This window comes from Sitodiplosis mosellana, unplaced genomic scaffold (genome assembly GCF_009176505.1).
Source record: "Sitodiplosis mosellana isolate CC-2019 unplaced genomic scaffold, AAFC_SMos_1.0 Smas_scaffold_6197, whole genome shotgun sequence".
NCBI lineage: Eukaryota > Metazoa > Arthropoda > Insecta > Diptera > Cecidomyiidae > Sitodiplosis > Sitodiplosis mosellana.
The window spans coordinates 6,152,499-6,169,791 of NW_022601438.1; the positions used below are offsets into that span (position 1 = coordinate 6,152,499).

Here is a 17,293-nt window from a genome sequence, read left to right on the forward strand (position 1 = left end):
GTACGCATTTGATAGCCATTTAAGTAGTTTGGCTACACCAGTTCTGGTTGCAGTATATGCTGACGGCGCGCGCACCAAATGAAATGTGTTTCTTGTGAAATGCCCATTCAAAATGTTGCACGTGATGCAGACACACGATTCGGGACGCTCTCTCGACGAATGGGAAAGTTCTTGTCGAGCATGTAACAGTGATATGTTGTCGGCTCGAGATAGAGATGATTAATAGACGTTGTTCTTGGCGCGTGTGTGTCATCGATATTCTATACATCGTATGAGAAAAAAAAGTCTATCACGCCAAATTTAGTGATTCAGTCGGGATTTGTGATTATGTTTGTATGTTGCCCTTTAAATCGATTAAATGCTTCATATCTGGAATGCCTTTTTGCTATTCTGCTCATGATGCTCTTCAGTTCTTTGTGCGTATGTGTTGCTACTCACCGCAAATCGACGGTGCACAGAGCCCAAGAAGGAAATCAATAAATGGCAGAAATGATGAAATGTTGATAGTTGAACTTGACTCGAGAAGTGGTCGTTTCGTAAACTTGATATGTGCAACGCACACACACACACACATCACGCATCGATTGCCGACGCATAATTGTTAATTAAAAACCAAAATCTCAGTGCTGAACTCTGCCGTCAGCAAGAACATAAATGATGCCGGCACGTCTCATCTCTCTCGTTCTCCTTGTCAGCGCGTTTTTTCAACGTGCGTGAACAAAAGTCAATTGAAAGCAGCAGCAGTAGCAGCAGCAGCAACGTGTTGTTTTGCTTTCTCGCCGCTATCAAACACCGTCCGTGTTCGATATATGTTCATGTGATCTATGATGAATGCCAAAGTGATACGAACCATAGTCATGAAGTGCGTGCATTGACAACATATCATCACTACGAGCGCATTCTCTCTCTCCATCCATTTTACCGTGGTACGTGCCAAACGTACGAATAAAACGATGCACTTTATTGTTTTTTACTACAATGTTCATCATTTATTTTTTTTCGTCCCTTTTGTCGCTTCAATCATGTTTAATCTGTGATAGAAATCAATTCAATTGCAAGCCTCATACCGAAGCTAGCAAAAAGAGTCCAAGTTAATAAACTCTCTGCTTGAACACATTTCGATGATTCTCTTTCTTTTTATCCTGTTCCTTTTACGGTTTTTGCATCAAAACATGCCATGGAAATTAAATTGTTCTGGCACCGAATCGTTCTAACGGCTCGAATAATTTGCTTCAACACATGAACTAACAGGCGGTGTTCATATGCTTCATCGAATCAGTTCATAACGAAAATCGGGTGAAAAACGAGATATAATGAAAATTCCCAGGAAAATTCCATGGGCAAAAAATGATATTGGATGGCATCCAATATCGAAAGAAGAAGAAAACGACCATGAGAACGAGCAAAAGTTTTCCAAACTGAATACAATGTGGCATGAGTTTCTCTCTGTGCTTATATTATATGGTGTGTGTGTGTGTGTGTGTCGACTTTTTTTATTCATTGCACACATTGCACTCGTTGTTCGGCCCACAAACAAACAAAAAACACGTTGTATGGATGACAAGTTTTCAAGCTACTTGGTTCAATAATGCAGGCCAAAGGTTAAATTTGCCTTTTTTTCTCTCTCACAAATCGAATGCAAACCGAAGGCTGTTTTTGTGTGTATATGCATGTGTGCACTTCAAATTGCACTGGAAACTCGAGCGAAAGAGCTGAAGTGGCGAACTGAGAAATAAACGCCACCATTTTTAATTGCACAGTCGTTAATGACTCGAATGAAAAACGCATAAAATTTGTATAACAACTGGCCAAATTTAAAATATACACAATCAGAGATGCTCTTGACAAAATGTGCAATTTAGTTGGAATTTATCACCATTTTCTCGTATGCCTCTTGACCATTTCTCTAGGCAAATTGCCGATTTATATAATGAACTTTTTCTACCTCTTTCCACCAAAAAAAAAAACGTTTTTCCCTCTTCTTTGACGGCGATGCTCAGCGCAAACGACATTCACATTTTGCTTTCCATTTGCCTCTGTTTCATTCTTTTATTCTTCAAACGAGAAAATGATTTCGTTCCGAAAAGCGATTCTTCGGCAATTATATGCTTGTTTAAATGATTTTTAACAAAGTTCGTTGAAATGAATGGAATCGCATTTGAAATTGAGCATGTTGTTTATTGTCTGATATATTTATTGGTCATATCATGGCCAATTGGCTAATTGAATGCGTTGCACGAGGTGCTTTCAATCTGGCTAATTCAGAAGCAATATTGTCTATATTTATGAAAATAAGAGGTCAGTAATTAAGCGCTTTGAAAAAAAAAATGGCGGCATGGCATTGCGTTCACAATTGTTGCTTTCTTTTCGTTTATTTTTTTTTCAGTTCATTCTTCATATTTAGTTTGTGTGCGCTTTGCGGAACGTTTCAAAAAGAAGGCGTACACAAAGCGGCGCACCTGGTTTGTGCGAGAGCGATCTGTATTTCAAAGCAAATTAGCGTGATTGATGTGAAATCAAACAAATCATCATAAAATATGGAATAAACTTGAAATGCCTTCAAATAAATTTCAAATTGTTGGCTGGAACAATGGAAACGGCCACAAAACGAAATGTGGGAGAGAAAACGTGGACAACAGCAACAGCAGCAAAAATGTATGTGCATGTATAAAAATTGAAACGCCTAGAGTTCTGCGGATATATAAAGCCCCATCACAAACTTGAGCGAGAAATAGCAGCAGCGACGAATCGTAAAAAACAGCTCGGAATTAATAGAGGAAAATCGTTAAAGCTCTACACACGCTGCGATGTATTATGCCAGCAATAAAAATTGTAAGTGCTTGTTTTCACATTCGACACCAATCCACACTGTACACCGCCTACAATTCAACTAAACTGCGTTGCGAGCAATTGAACACGAATTTCAAATAAATCTCCAATCCATTGAATTTCTTTTATGCATACGACAAAACAACAGCAGAGAAAAAACGACGAAGACAGCAACAACGGCAAGAAATGAAGAGAAAAGCGAAGCGAAAAAAAATGTTTGCGAACGTGAGGCGCACGAGAAGGAAAACAAACAACGGTGTTGTGAATTTTGCCCTTTCCTTTTCAGATCCACACACAAATACACACACGCACAGAGAATACTTCTGAAATGGAACAAATATTGCACCGTGTAGAATTTTATACACAACAACTCTTTTTCCAATCATTTTTGTGCATCGGTTTGGCTCATTTCGGTTCAATTTGTGTGTGTGTACTGTGTATGTTTTTTTCGCATCGCGCCAACGTTGAGAATTAATGAATAGGAATCGAAACTTGTGTGTTCCGTTACGATTTATCGTTTTTTGCAGCTGCATTGTTCTGAGGGATCAAATGGGCATTGTTTCTTTTTTTTCTCGTTCGTCGCTGTTCAGCCTCAGCCTTAGCCACAATATGTACAATCGATGAGCGCTGAAAAACAAATCTTTACATAAAATAAGTAGAGAAAAAAAAGAATCGACTGTTAGTCAATACTTTATTTGTTTGTTTGTTTGTTTGTTTGCTTATATGCTTTTTTATATTCCTTTGTGAAGAAGAAAAACAGAAAATATGTTCCACGCTGAACGCCTTTCATTTCAATGTTGAATAAAAATTTGGACGGTTTAGCTTTGAATCGATTATTCCTGGTTAAATACGGCGAAACCCAAAACCCGACTTGGTTTACTGATCCTCTCCCAAATAAATGAGATGGAAAATGAGCACCAAATTAATGAACGTTCGTTTTTCGGTTTAAAAGGCGACACTATTTCGTTTGAGATTGTACTTTTTAAAGGCCATATTTCGGATTTCGTTGACAGCACCGTCCAATATTCGTTGCGCATCATATTGATTTGAAATGACCGCCCGATCACCAATCAAGCCGAGCTGCAATTTATAGCCATAGGATAGAATCGATATACCGATTCCAGTTGAACCGCGATTTGGCAACCAAAAAGTCATATTACTTATTCGATAACCACTGATGTATGTTATTGTTTGCGGCCCCGGCAAATTCGATACTGCAATCGTACTGTGCACACTCTCCGTTAACGAAGATAACATACTTTCGGGGAGCAATGATGATAGAAATGACATTATCCAGTAGTTTACCTGAAAAAAGCAATTATGTTCATAGGAACAAAATGTATTTTTGGGAAGAAGAAATAAAAAAAAATTATAAAAATAAACAAAACAGAGAATAACGATGGAATTTCAACATTAGAGGAGCATAGAACTTACAAAATAATCGGGCGAACTTCGCAATAAATCCGAGTATTTTTTCACTTCCATCATTTTTGAGTGAAAACGAGATGCTTGTGTGTTCACAAATTGTCTGCCTCGTATTGGCAACGTTTGTAGCCCAACCGAAAACTTATTCTGCAGCTTTAATTGCGCACCTTGGACCACCCAAAATAGAGAACAAAGGCAATGAGAAAAATTGATTTCGAATGGAATTTTCGAAAATTTTCAAATGGCAATAAAGATAAAAATGGTTGAGAAAAAAGCTTTGCTTAACCCTTTGACGACCAAAACTGAACGGCTGGGAATTTTGCAATTCTGATTGCAGATTCGTGCTCAGCGACCCCAAAAATATTAGCAAAAGTGTTATCAAAAATTAATTTTTTTAATTGCAAATATGAAAAAAATGATGGGATATATGTGTCCCATTGGTCGGTAAAGGTAACTATTTACCTTTATTTTTCTATGAAAAAAACATGTCTCCCATAAGAACTACGTGTAAAATCTTTTCCATTTTTAAAATTTATAGAATCGTTTTAAACCAAAAATGGTTTGAATCATGCTTTGTTGTGCCCATTTAATCACGAATTTAACGATCTTTTTGTAAATTTGTGTGTTTCGAAATTCGCAAAAAGTGGTTGAAATACAGGGAAATCAGTGGTAATTATTTACCTTTACCGACCAATGGGACACATATGTCCCATCACGCCAAAAGCAATAAAAATTTGAAACAAAATTTTTTGTAGAAAAGGCGATTATCCTTAGAAAGTAACAGACACTCCGTACAACATTTCCAATTTTCAGCTTTAAAAGTTGTACCCTTCAAATTATATAGGGTTTGGCGGAATTTGAAAAAAAAGTTAAGATTTTTCGACTTTGAAGTGTTCTATTTGAGCACAGTGATGTAAAATATCCAATATTATGGTACTTTCTGGTAGCTACATTCATTCTCTTTCAAAAGAAACCAATTTTATAGAAATCGGTCTAAAAATGTGGAAATTATTGACGAAAAACAAAATGGGACATATGTGTCCCAAAGGTCGTCAAAGGGTTAAAGAATGCAATGGAAAACAGAACAAATTAGCTCTTTCCACCAAAGGGATATTGCAACTTTTTCGACCTGAGAAAACGCCATCTAACGTCGTGGCCGTAAATTATTTTACTGTATATTTAGATGGAAGAGCTTGAACAAAAGTTCGACACTATGCATAAACTTGGAAAGAGCTCGATAAACTTGACGAAATACACATATATTATGGTCGTTGCTACACCGCTATGCTTTCCACTCACCTTCAGCTTCAATGCGAGCCGGTAGAACAGCTGTCATTGTATTTGGTATGTGGTGTCCTTTCGATTCAAAGTAATTCTGGAAGCTGATGGATAGCGCGCTAAGAAGAACATCTGAAAAACGAACACCTTGGAAGTTTCGTTTGATTGCTTTCATGGTATCGAGCAAATCAAGATCATCATCGTTTTCAAAGTGCCAGCAAATAATCTATGCGAACGAAAAATCAACATGTCTATCAAATCCATCGTTTCTTTTTTCCAAAGTCTAAAAGCATTTCTAAAAAAAAAACCACCATACTTTGTCGCCCGTCAATTTCTGTTGGTGTAGTGTATTTTCGTCAATTTTTTTAAAACCCTGTTGAACAATCGACGCAGGTGATAAGAATAAAATGCTGATTCGTGTTGCCAAATTCTGCACATACAACTTCAATCGATTCCAGATGCGTTGGAATTCGCGTGCATTCATCGACGCAATCGATTTCCAGATGGAGAATTTTTGCACAAATGTGGGTGGAGAGAATTCATTTTCAAAATATGTTTTCAGTTTTTGTCGTTGATGTATGCAGTTTGTCCATAGATTCTTTTTGGAATTTTCTCGATCGGCAATGGTTTCCAAAAATAGCCGTAGCAATGCAACACCATCGCCCAGTGAATGATGTATACGGAATAGAACCTGCAAAATCGAAACGAAGGGAAAATTTATGAGATGCATTGTGATTGGAATTCAAAAAAAAAAAAATAATCGGAAATGAATGTGGTGTGACCGGTTACCGGAATGTGTGTGGCCAGATTGCCTTCGCTGTTGTAGTCGGTGATGTGGCGTTTGGAAACGAGAATTTCCCATGAAGCTGAATGATTATTCATCAGTGGCATATTGCAAAGCGCCCCAAATGCCGATTCAATATATTTCTTGTTATCAGTATGCTTTGCGGCTTCGGTTATATTCGGCATAAATCTGAACAATGCAAATCAAAAACAAGCAAAACCAAAAATTTTATTCACATAAATTGCATGCTTTGGTATGCGCTTTGATGAATTGAAAATACGTATGTAAGCTATAAATCAGGAAATTTTTCAAACAAACACGCACGCACGCACGCAAAACTCACCGAATGTAATCCTCGATTGTGCATTCATTTTCATTGGTCCAAAATGAGTAGCCGTGCTCTTTGCAACGCTTGTAGAATAGCTTGGGGAATGTTTTGTATTCGCCGAGAAAACGTAATGACAATCGCTTCCGTAATGCCAATAGAATATTCACCGCACTGTCTGCCGCACTGTTGTTGCTCTGCACGTTGATTTCCACCAATGCCATAATATTTATAACACTTTTCGCAAAATCATCTTCAAGGGCCCAGACCGCATCTGACCCATCTAAAAATCCACGAAATTTATCGCCATATTTTCGCTAAATCGAAAATGAGAGCACACATTTTGAGAAAATGCCATTTGGGCGACACAAATAAAGGGTGTAGAATAAGGAGGATAGGTGAGGAGGGGGGTTGAATGTACATTGTACACACTCACTTTGATCGTATGATGAATATGGTGGCGGTAGCACAGCATGCAAAGCCACAGTGTCAGTAACAGTGGTAGCAATGCAATAAATACTAGAAAACAACTGGTGGTGAATGCAATGTGCAAATAATCGCAATTTTTCCAATGCAGTAATTTTAGTAATGCGATCAAATCCTTGAATAAATATGCTAACGAATCGTCTTTTGTGATGATGGATGTGGTGGCCCGGCGAAAGAGCAACAGTATCATCAGCAGTACGATCATTGAAAATAGGTATTGACCGCTTGCCAAGAAAGTCGTTTGAATAATCGTCGCTTCGGAAAACCGATTCGGATCACTGACGGCATAGCATTGCTTTGTAAGCATCCAATGAATTGGAATTCGATGTATTGTCCAATTCGAATACTGAAGACTCAATGCATTCAATGCTCTCTGATAATTTTGCATGGTCGATAGATTCACACACGTAGCCATTTAACAACAACAAAAAAATGCAAAATTTTTTCCTTCGTCGAGCAACCCGCAATAACGTTTGGCACAATTTTTTCGGCACCAAACACACAATTGTCGGTCGACACAAATGGTTAACAAAGTCGTCAATTGGAAATTTACGTTTTTTATTAGTTCATACAAATGGTCTTAAAAGTCTTTCTCTTTTAAATAGTCTTTAATTTTTATCCGTAAATTTTATTTTTTGAAACAGACAAAAAATCAATTTCGTTGGATTATGATTCACTTTCAAGTGAATCGAAAATTATTATTTGATTGCTTATCGCAATGAATACATTCTCGGTTGAGAAGTCGAAAACGAATGTGGGAACTTCGTTGAACGCAGTAACAATTGTACGACTGCAACTCAAATAATGAATAAGACTGGCGCAATATTTTGGTTTTGTTGTTTTACCTAGTTGTGAAATATGGAAATATTTAAGTGAATTATTGAAGAAAATGACTGTAGTTGTGTATTTTCTTTTGCGCGAAAAGTCAAGAAAATGACGATGTAGCGGAGTATTTTTATTTAACAAGGCTTTTCGCTCTCTCTCTTTCTCTCTTTCTCTCCCTTCAAAAAGAAGCCATAAAATGCCGAAAATCACATATTGTAGAACGTATAGTGTTACAACTTATAATAATGAGTCACTTGTTCGCAAGATTTGGCCGCCTCATTCGCATGCCGAATTGCGTATTGATGATGATAATGAGTGCATCGCAATTCAATTTGCAATGAAATTCGAAATAAAAGGAAAAAATGGCCAAAATGGTCGTCGTCTGACGCCATTTGTTTAATGTAATTTTCGTGAAAGAAATGCCACTGACAGCGAACGAATCACTAAAACCGCTGAGTAAACATGCGCCAAATTCACAATGAAATAAAGAAAAAAACGTGCGAAAAACATGTGACTTTGTGCCAGTCTGTCTGAATGGCACTTGTATAATAGAGGATAGTGTCGATTGACCAAAATCCTTTGAAAATCGCATTTATGTCACTTCATAATGCCTTGACCGTCGGAATGGGATAAATGATGACCTTGAGGTCAATCTCAGATTTTTGGTAAACCAACAAAATGGTGATTTCCATTATGGGTGTCCAATACATAAAATCATCTCAGGCCTAACCCAAGTAAACGTTGAAAGTGTTAGCCTAAGCAAATAATTCTTCTTCTTGTATGCCCTATCGAACACGTACCACAGCTTCTCCGTGTAAATCGATCCACCCTAGTATTCAATGTATAAATATGAGTGGTTTCCAAATGGAAAATTCACACCAAATCTGGTCATATATTTCTTTTCTGCCGTTGTTATTTTTTCTTTCTATTTTTACCGCGTTATTTATAGTAAATTGGTATCGAACAGAGGCGAAGAGCAAAATAAACACAATGCAATCGAAGCCATATGCGAGTTTGCCTTTGTTCTTCGAAATTAATGATTGGTCGATTGGTCGTGGAAATGGAGAGTAAACAATTTACAAGAAAAAAAAGAAGAAAAAAACCAACAACAACGAAGCAATGAACATTGCTCGTATAAATAGTATTGTGTGCACGGTGTGCCTTTTTCGCTCCATAAACAAGTAATAAATTTAATTGACTCTCCTATTTCGCGAATATGTGTTTAGAATTAATTAGCGAAACGGTGAAACGATTACAAGCGCTACACCGGATAAATAACGACCAATGAAGCAACGAAAACTACATTTTATATTCAAAATAGCAGAAAAATAAAGAGAACGTCTCATTTGAATGTGCATGCACAGTGAGTCGCTATAACAACCGAACGAGTGATAAACAAATGGTTTCCATGGTTATGTCGCGAGTGCAGCAATTGGAACAAAGCCGTACTTGAACCATGGAAATGGCCAAGTCAGAGGATAGAAAGTAGACGAGTGAAAAAAATCGATTGGAGTTTCATTTCGATTTGTTTTGTTTTTTTTTTTTGGTCTTCTCGTAGTTAAAATTAAATTTGTGTAGTAAAATGTCTTTGTTTAAAGTGTGCACATGGTGGTCGGCTCAGTGTCCTGATTTTGATCCGAATTATGATTCGCAGCTGTTACACTGTTGCCGATTTGGAATCGAAGAGAATGAAAAGGATTACGTAATTGTTGCATCGCATTCGGGGTTTGTTAGTGTTTTCCAGCCGAATGCATTGATGGTGGACGAAACGGAAGACGAGGAACTGAGCTCGGGATTCAGGCCCACCGATCAATTGCTCGAAATTAAGCTGCCCAATCCGATATTACAGTTGTCATCGGGAAAATTTATCATGTAACTATTGATTGAAAATATGAACTGACTTTCAACGTTGATTTTCCACGTTCGCTTGTTGGTTTTAGAGGTGCAGCGAATGAGGGTAAGCGTCAATTGGTCATTTTACACCCGCTCAAAGTATCCGTTTACTCGTTACATCTGACCGAAGGACTGGCTGAACATGGTTTGTAACCAAAAAAATATTTTTTTTTTATATAAAAACTGAGATTTCTCGTCGTTTTAGGAATGCAATTCAAATTGAACCTGTGCTTTGAACACAAACTCAGTAAGCCAGCGTATTCGGTGTGTCATGGACATTTTGGCGGATACAAAAGTCGTGAATTCTTCTGCATTACACACATGGATAGCACATTAACATTTTTAGAACAGGATGGCATCGTTTATGAAACAATTCTCGTGGGCGATCGTCATATTCCATCGAAAATGGTGTTCAACTCGCGAACGGATACCTTTTTAACTGTTTCATCATACTGTGATTTAGAGTGTTATCGGTATCAGGATTTGGCCCAAGCGGTCGATACACAGAAAAGTAGTCTGTCACTTCCCATTTGGACGGTGTGCATCGGTGAATATTCACTCGATATACAATTGCAACAAATCACCGAGTGAGTCGACTTAATTCACACTTTTCTATATTTTTATCAACAAATTTTAAACTTTTCGATGAAATTAGTGAATTAGGCGAAAAAAAATATTACAATTTTTCGATTATCTTTCAATTTCCTTTGAAAATTACATCGTAATCCCGTGAAAATTGACAATTATCAGAGCAAATTAATTTTTTTTCTTTAACACTTCTCTGTAGAAATGAAAATTTGATATTGATTTTGTGTGAGAATTTACTATACGGAATATCCGATACATCGAGCATAAAGTTTATTAAACGTTTGGATTATGTTCCAATGTGTTTTTGCTCATTCGTCGCTGGATGGTACTATGGTACGATAGAGATTTCTTCTTGGTGATTTTTTCTTTCAGACCAAAAGGTTCAAGAAATTTTATTTTTTCATCGAATAGAACCAAATGCTCGGCTGATAATAACTGTCATCTCTGAAAGTGGGACCATATTGATATACAACACATCTCAGTTGATCTGGGCGGCTCAATTATCCTATGTACCGATAGCAATTTATCGAACGAATGTGAACGGTTTGCCCGGAGCCATCTGTACGCTTTGTGATAATGGTAAAATCGATGTGTCTTACCTTGGATCCGATCCGCAGATGTTTCAAGTGCCGCCGCTCAATATGCAAAAGTTGAATTTCGAAAAAACTCAAACGGAATTGATCGAATTGGAGAAGGAAATCAAGGCTGGTATTGATTTCACTGATGTGTCCGCCATTAATGTGGCCGCCGAACGTGATTTAAATATTAATTTCTCAATTGAATCAACGCTCGAAGAATGTATCCATTCAACAAATATGCCAGGCAATTTGGTATCACCGGATGATGTGAAAATGGTACGATCCAGTGTTAAATTGGTTGCACAAACAAATCTGGAACAAGTTCAAGTACAATTTTATTGCTCCGCCCCGCTAATGGCCAACAAAGCAATCCACACTTTTCAACAAATGAGCGCCAGCCAAGAGGAACTGGTGGAAACGCATTTTTACATGGCAAATTGCTGCGATGTTGCTAGCACAACAATTACAGCCGTTATATCGTTCATCAACAAACACACGATACCGCGCGTGATTGAAAAAACCAAATCGCTACCGATGACAATGTTTTTCAAAACATTTATACCACAAAAAGAATCAAGCATCAAACTGACGATAACAGTGAATCAGGCCACCGTTCCAAGCATGGAACAATTATTCGTAGATGAATTTCCAATCGATTCCACACACAATGCCACCGGATTTAAGTCGATTTATACCGGTAAAATTGTCACAATTGTGGCTGCGAAAAATTCCAATCGATACAGGTGCGGATAGTTGGAAATGAAACTATTTTAACTAGGAGAAAATGTGCTTTAAATTAGTTATTTATCAAAAATATATTTCCAAATTTTCCAAAATAGGATTCAATCGGATCATCTGCCAACGATTGCACCCATTCTGGAGGCATTGATACAGCGAATCGAAAACTATATCGAACCAAAAGTGCAAATAGTTAATAGTTCCCCATTACCAATAAATGGTTTGATTACACTTGTTGATGCTCATTATAAATCGTATCAAAGTCTACAAATCGTTCGGGTAAGCAATTGAAAGCAGTTAAACCTGAAATGTGCAAGTTGAACGAAAATTTAGAAAAAGAAACTTGTTGAAAAATGTGAAAAAGAAGACATTTCATAATTTGTTCTTTCCAAATTGGTCATATATTTTCAGGAAAAATTGAAAAACTGCACGATTCGAATGCGTCTGCTGGAGCGTCGATATTTCACGAAATTGGACGACAAAAAAACCGGTTCAATCGACAGTATAATGACATTTTTGAAAACAACACACCATGAGCTAATGGCACATATTCAATCGTTAGAAAATGCCAAGCAAAATTTAGCCAAGTAATTTATTTCTCCGCATAATTTTTTTTTCTCATTCACCTTCAATCATGACATAGTTTTCTAAAAATAAATTGTGTCACTTTCATTCAATACAAATAAATAATTTTATGCAGGATGCAGTGTGATTTGTCGTGCGGCCTGGCATGTGTAAATGGATTGATTAAGTTAATTGATGTGCCACCAAAAGGCTGTGACACATTATGTTCATCGCTAATGAGCACCGTAACTGATTATCCACAGCAGGTGAAACGATTTGTCGTTATTGTTTGTTATGGTTTTTTTCCGCAATTTGTTTTTGTTTTTGTGTGAATTTCGGACAAACGTGATTTAATGGAGTGATTTAATTTAATAGAGTTGGGAGGAGATGACTGCAGCTGGTTTGAATATTTTGAATTATGTGGGTCCATTGCGAAAGAATAAAAATGCGGCGACCGACGATGATCCAACACTTGATGTGGCACCGTTTGATTTTGATCGTTTCAAGAGACACTTGACTGGTTTGTTGGAGCGTGTGTCGCGCAGTGGCGGTCCAAAAGCTAATGACATCAAAGACACACTCACCGAAGAAGATGATGTAATTGAATCAACCGACAATTCAAAACCACCCAAAGAAGAGGAGAGCGACTGGATTTTTGATGTTAAACAAACCATGAACATCCTACCACGATTATCACTTCAAACAAACATCAACGATGAAAATGGTGCAAAGTCAAGTTTTTCAAAGGATTAAATTTAAAAAAAAAACTCAACTTCAAATTTTTTAAACTCTTTTTTTAATGTTGATTTGTTTTTTTTTTTCAATCAGAAATCATTGAAAACATACTGACGAATTTAATGAAACAATGAACAATTTGTGTGTTTTTTAACGGAATAAAATTCACTTGGATCGATCGTGATTTGTTTGTTTTTTTTTTCTTGCTCGTTAATTGACTAATTCGCTGAGTTTCTCTTGGATATTCTTTATGGTTTCTTTGTCTTTGTTGACGGTTTCAATGAGACACGACATTGCCTTCTGTTGCATCGATAGAAACGCCTTCATTTCCTCAACCGAATCTTAAAATGGAAAAAAATAAAACGATTCTGAATTATTAGATAATTTAAAAAATAGAGGAGACAGAACAGATTAAGAGTGAGTATTATAATGAATCCGTAAAATGATGAAATGGATGAAATAGGAGGCCAAATAAAGGGGAAGAAGATTTTTTTATTCAAGAAAAATTCGGTTTTAAGCACTAAAATGCAACACAAACCTGGTTCTAATGCATAATCAACCGGATTGGCCAAATTCCATTGGTTGCGCTGCATTCGCATCTGTGACAGTAGTTCACTTAAAAGGCCTTTATATTGAGTTGGTGCTGATACTAAAGCTTGCATATTTTCTAATTTACTGCGAAGTTTCTCTTCTTCCGGTGACAACGCCACGCCAACCTTTCGCGTAATCTCTTGTTTTACAATAATCTATGGGAAAACAACACATGTTCAGTAAAGTATTCCAAATTCGATAAAATAACTAATAAGCAATTGTCATTCAAATTGCTCAATTGAAGAGAAAAAAAAGAAACTTACATCCAAAATATTATGGCTTAAATCGGCCAATTTGCGTTTGTGTGCTAATATTTTTGCCATAGCATCGATGTGTTTTTGTTTCATCTCTTCCAGATCCTTGCGAACCTTGGCTATGTATAATGAATGCATTTCGGTTTCTTTTTCCTGGCATTTGATGCGTCGTTTGAGTTCGGCAAAGCCAATTATCGGCACTGGTATGAAGACCTTTGGATCAGGATTGTCTTGTTTGGCTTGATTCCACATGCGTGGATCGATTCCTTTGGGCGGTTTATCGAGATACTCTTTGAGTTGATCTTCATCGGGTGAAATAAGGGCCACCACATCTTCGACACCGGTATTTGCGAGCTGATTCTTTGTCATCGGTTGATTTAAAAAATTATTCACTTCAGTCGATGAGATGCGCTTAATTTCATTGGAAATTTGTGATTTTTCCTGCACATAAATCACCACTTGACATTTGGTATCGGATAACGGTTCAATACTATCCACATTGACAGTGATCGTCGGTTTGTTGCCGAAGATTTGATGCAATTGCGTTTTGAACGCTTCCTGTTGAGTACGCATAACATTTTCCGATTTTTTCACTATCAACGACATCAAGCCCATTTTGTTATCTTTACCCGGAATTTTGTTGTAGCCAATCGCTTTGAAACGGCACAAAAACTATAATTGAAGAAACAGATTCAGCATTATTATTGGCTGTTTTTTTTAAGTTGTAATATTTTCGAGGCAATTGCTTACGTTTTGTGGTGTGATTTCGACGGGTGGTAGATTTTTGGCATAGAATGCCCTCCCATTGCCCCACATTGCCTGTAAGTAGTTCCATTTTGCAATCACTATGTCACGCTCGTCACCAAATATCGACACATTGTAAATTGATTCGGCGAACTGTTCGTCTGGATTCAGCGTGGGCTGCGGTTGTCCTAATGTTGGATATTGGCCCATTGTTGGCAGTCCTGACGGTTGACCAAATGTTCCGAAACCACCGCCACCAATACCAGCACCAAGGGTTGGCTTACCAAACGCTGTGTAATAATTATGATTGTGAAATATTTTGTTACGAATTTGAACTTCAACTTTCAACTTTTTTTTTTGCCTCAATCGTGTAGTGGCCACTTTTTACTATCCAAAATGAATGAGTCATCGTTCTCTTTGAATCAAATTTATACGAAAACATATTCATCAATTCATGCTTTGGATCTTTACAGCGTAAAGATTGGATTTCATTCATGTTCTAGTACAATTTACTTCAATCGAATTGATTGAAAACTTACTTGAACCGAAACCACCAAAAGCAGATGATGGTTGTGAGGCGGGTGCTCCAAACGATGGTGTATTAAATGAAAACGATGGGGGTGCAGCAGACGTTGCACCGAATCCGCCACCGAGTTGTGTACCAAGTGTACTGCCGAAACCTCCAAATGCGGATTGAGCTAAAATATTCGAAACAATTACATCAAAATATTGATTATTTCTTGATTACTCCATAACGAACTGTTTTACTCAAGTTCCTGCTTGTTTTTCTCATCAATGACACCAAAAATCACGTCGAAAAAATCCATCTTACCAGATGTGGTTGGAGCGGCTGCGCCAAATCCAGTGAAATTCGTGCCACCCAATCCAGCTGATGCTGCTGTGGTTGTTGTATTGAATCCACCGAACGCGGGAGCTGGACCTGATGTTGCTGTTGCGCCAAAGCCTTGAAATCATTCCAAGAATTTCATTTTACTTTGTATTCATTTTCATTTGTGCGAAAAATCTCAAATGAAAGTTGACAAGCGATTGAATTGTGGCTTTTAGTCGATATATCACAATTTGTGAAATCAAAATTTTTCATTCTACTGACCTGTTGCTCCGTATGACTGTTGTCCGAAGGCTGGTGCTGCTCCAAAACCGGGCGCTTGAGATACGGCTGGTGTTCCAAAAGCTGGCGGTGCCGATGTGGCGGCTGGTGTGTTGAACGAAAAGTTCCCGAAAGTGGCTAACGGATTGCAAATATTAAAACACAGTTCAAACATAACCAAAAAAAAGAACCAAACACACAGTCGATTTGGAGGGAGATTTTTACTTACGCTTTGCTGGCGTACTCGTCCCAATCGCACTCGTATTACCAAAATTAAAACTCATTGTGTTCAGTCTATTTGGGGAAAAAATCAACAACACTCAATGACTACCGACTATTTGTTGTCATTAGAACGTATAAAAGTTAGCCTTCATGAAATGTGTACAACGATTCAAGCGTTTTGCTGTCATATTACTGAGCATACAATATTCATTCACTACTGTCAAATATGTCAATGCACTCAAGCAGCATCAGCGCCCTCTTGTAGAATGGAATGAATTTAGAGCGCACATTCAATTGAAATGAACAAAAGTTCAATTCAGAACCGATTTTTTATTATCAAATTGAAATTTATGAAATTAAATTGGATAAAATTTTTTAAAAAATGTTCATATTTGCATAAAATAGCTACTATAGTCTTAACACAGTACATCAGTGGCAACGGTTGACGGTTTTTGTTTCAATGTACAGCAAAGTCGAAGGGAAAAGTGATAGATCAGTTCGATGATGTTGAGGAGTGAAACGTCCATGAACAAGCCCCAAAGACCTCCGCAACTCGCAAGAAAATCCGCCATTGTATACATTTCCAATCGATTGGTTGCAATGAAGGAAGGTTGCTTTAATGATGTCATCAATTTGATCGATTGAATTGGCAACAACTAGAAAAACCAAACGATTTTCATGAAGAACATATCTTTTCAAAGTCAATTTTGTTCATTAGGGTTTACTTTTGTTTCGTTTAAATTTAATACTTCTCAATTTTACTTCCCATTCAAATGCAAAGTATATCAAATTTCAATAATACCTACCAATGACCCAGAAATCATTATTATTTTGTGTGTTCTCATTTTCGAAACGCCGCGTCCGAGTGAGCCACCGGTGAATATGACTGGTGTTTCATAAAATGTGAAGCCATCGAATTGATATGTCTTTGTTGGGCCTTCTTTCATTGAAACGAACAGCACAAATTCCTGATTATCTCCCTGCATTGAAACAAATTGCAATTAAAATACCATTTCCACGTTCAATATGCAAAGAAACTAGCTCACCAAGTACGGTAAAAATTGTGTAACTTCCGCATCAAAGGTTAGAATTTGCATTGGTACTAATGTCGATTGTTCATCGTATCGATAGACGACACCGTTTGACGTGGATGCGAAAGATGTTCGAATAAGTTTCGATATTTTGACGTTCGTCCATGTAATTTGCAACGGCCACATACAATTGATTGCCAATTAAAAATGGTTCCATTTGCATGGCATTCAAGCATGGAATATGATCGATTTCATTGAATGTTGCATCGATCCATTGGAATATCGGACAATGTGA

At 37.3% G+C, this 17,293-nt stretch overlaps 4 protein-coding genes across 4 annotated transcripts; 1 reads left to right on the forward strand and 3 right to left on the reverse strand.

Annotated features, from left to right (window-relative positions):
- Window positions 1-3,503: 3,503 nt before the first annotated feature.
- Window positions 3,504-8,398, reverse strand: LOC129577418 (uncharacterized). Its single transcript, XM_055464394.1, has 7 exons — window positions 7,078-8,398; window positions 6,660-6,958; window positions 6,322-6,505; window positions 5,849-6,223; window positions 5,554-5,758; window positions 4,264-4,421; window positions 3,504-4,134 (listed from the first exon to the last, which is right to left on the reverse strand). Exons 1-7 carry the CDS (start codon window positions 7,540-7,542, stop codon window positions 3,775-3,777), a joined length of 2,046 nt encoding a protein of 681 aa, XP_055320369.1. The 5' UTR covers window positions 7,543-8,398; the 3' UTR covers window positions 3,504-3,774.
- Window positions 8,399-8,965: 567 nt separating this feature from the next.
- LOC129577417 (protein PTHB1) lies at window positions 8,966-13,232 on the forward strand. Its single transcript, XM_055464393.1, has 9 exons — window positions 8,966-9,824; window positions 9,893-9,990; window positions 10,051-10,432; window positions 10,633-10,766; window positions 10,845-11,754; window positions 11,851-12,028; window positions 12,161-12,336; window positions 12,450-12,579; window positions 12,689-13,232. The coding sequence occupies exons 1-9, from the start codon at window positions 9,535-9,537 to the stop codon at window positions 13,064-13,066; spliced, it is 2,676 nt and encodes an 891-aa protein (XP_055320368.1). The 5' UTR covers window positions 8,966-9,534; the 3' UTR covers window positions 13,067-13,232.
- Window positions 12,625-16,196, reverse strand: LOC129577420 (probable nucleoporin Nup54). The gene is made up of 8 exons (XM_055464401.1): window positions 15,975-16,196; window positions 15,749-15,883; window positions 15,470-15,601; window positions 15,177-15,335; window positions 14,644-14,927; window positions 13,903-14,565; window positions 13,587-13,794; window positions 12,625-13,389 (listed from the first exon to the last, which is right to left on the reverse strand). The coding sequence occupies exons 1-8, from the start codon at window positions 16,027-16,029 to the stop codon at window positions 13,259-13,261; spliced, it is 1,767 nt and encodes a 588-aa protein (XP_055320376.1). The 5' UTR covers window positions 16,030-16,196; the 3' UTR covers window positions 12,625-13,258.
- A 60-nt stretch (window positions 16,197-16,256) lies between these two features.
- LOC129577424 (uncharacterized) lies at window positions 16,257-17,287 on the reverse strand. Its single transcript, XM_055464406.1, has 3 exons — window positions 17,014-17,287; window positions 16,774-16,947; window positions 16,257-16,623 (listed from the first exon to the last, which is right to left on the reverse strand). The coding sequence occupies exons 1-3, from the start codon at window positions 17,182-17,184 to the stop codon at window positions 16,384-16,386; spliced, it is 585 nt and encodes a 194-aa protein (XP_055320381.1). The 5' UTR covers window positions 17,185-17,287; the 3' UTR covers window positions 16,257-16,383.
- Window positions 17,288-17,293: the final 6 nt, after the last annotated feature.

What these genes read in the sequence shown, in the direction of transcription:
- LOC129577424 (XM_055464406.1), bottom strand. Translation starts at nt 17,184, where the DNA reads ATGTGGCCGTTGCAAATTACATGGACGAACGTCAAAATATCGAAACTT. An exon ending in CACAATTTTTACCGTACTTG is followed by an intron (nt 16,948 to 17,013) that starts GTGAGCTAGTTT and finishes GTTTCAATGCAG; the next exon opens with GGAGATAATCAGGAATTTGT. An exon ending in TAATGATTTCTGGGTCATTG is followed by an intron (nt 16,624 to 16,773) that starts GTAGGTATTATT and finishes TGGTTTTTCTAG; the next exon opens with TTGTTGCCAATTCAATCGAT.
- LOC129577418 (XM_055464394.1), bottom strand. Translation starts at nt 7,542, where the DNA reads ATGGCTACGTGTGTGAATCTATCGACCATGCAAAATTATCAGAGAGCA. An exon ending in ATATTCATCATACGATCAAA is followed by an intron (nt 6,959 to 7,077) that starts GTGAGTGTGTAC and finishes TTTTCGATTTAG; the next exon opens with CGAAAATATGGCGATAAATT. An exon ending in ATCTGGCCACACACATTCCG is followed by an intron (nt 6,224 to 6,321) that starts GTAACCGGTCAC and finishes TCGATTTTGCAG; the next exon opens with GTTCTATTCCGTATACATCA.
- LOC129577420 (XM_055464401.1), bottom strand. Translation starts at nt 16,029, where the DNA reads ATGAGTTTTAATTTTGGTAATACGAGTGCGATTGGGACGAGTACGCCA. An exon ending in GACGAGTACGCCAGCAAAGC is followed by an intron (nt 15,884 to 15,974) that starts GTAAGTAAAAAT and finishes GCAATCCGTTAG; the next exon opens with CCACTTTCGGGAACTTTTCG. An exon ending in TTTTGGTGGTTTCGGTTCAA is followed by an intron (nt 14,928 to 15,176) that starts GTAAGTTTTCAA and finishes ATTATTACACAG; the next exon opens with CGTTTGGTAAGCCAACCCTT.
- LOC129577417 (XM_055464393.1), top strand. Translation starts at nt 9,535, where the DNA reads ATGTCTTTGTTTAAAGTGTGCACATGGTGGTCGGCTCAGTGTCCTGAT. An exon ending in CGAAGGACTGGCTGAACATG is followed by an intron (nt 9,991 to 10,050) that starts GTTTGTAACCAA and finishes TCGTCGTTTTAG; the next exon opens with GAATGCAATTCAAATTGAAC. An exon ending in TAACTGATTATCCACAGCAG is followed by an intron (nt 12,580 to 12,688) that starts GTGAAACGATTT and finishes TTAATTTAATAG; the next exon opens with AGTTGGGAGGAGATGACTGC.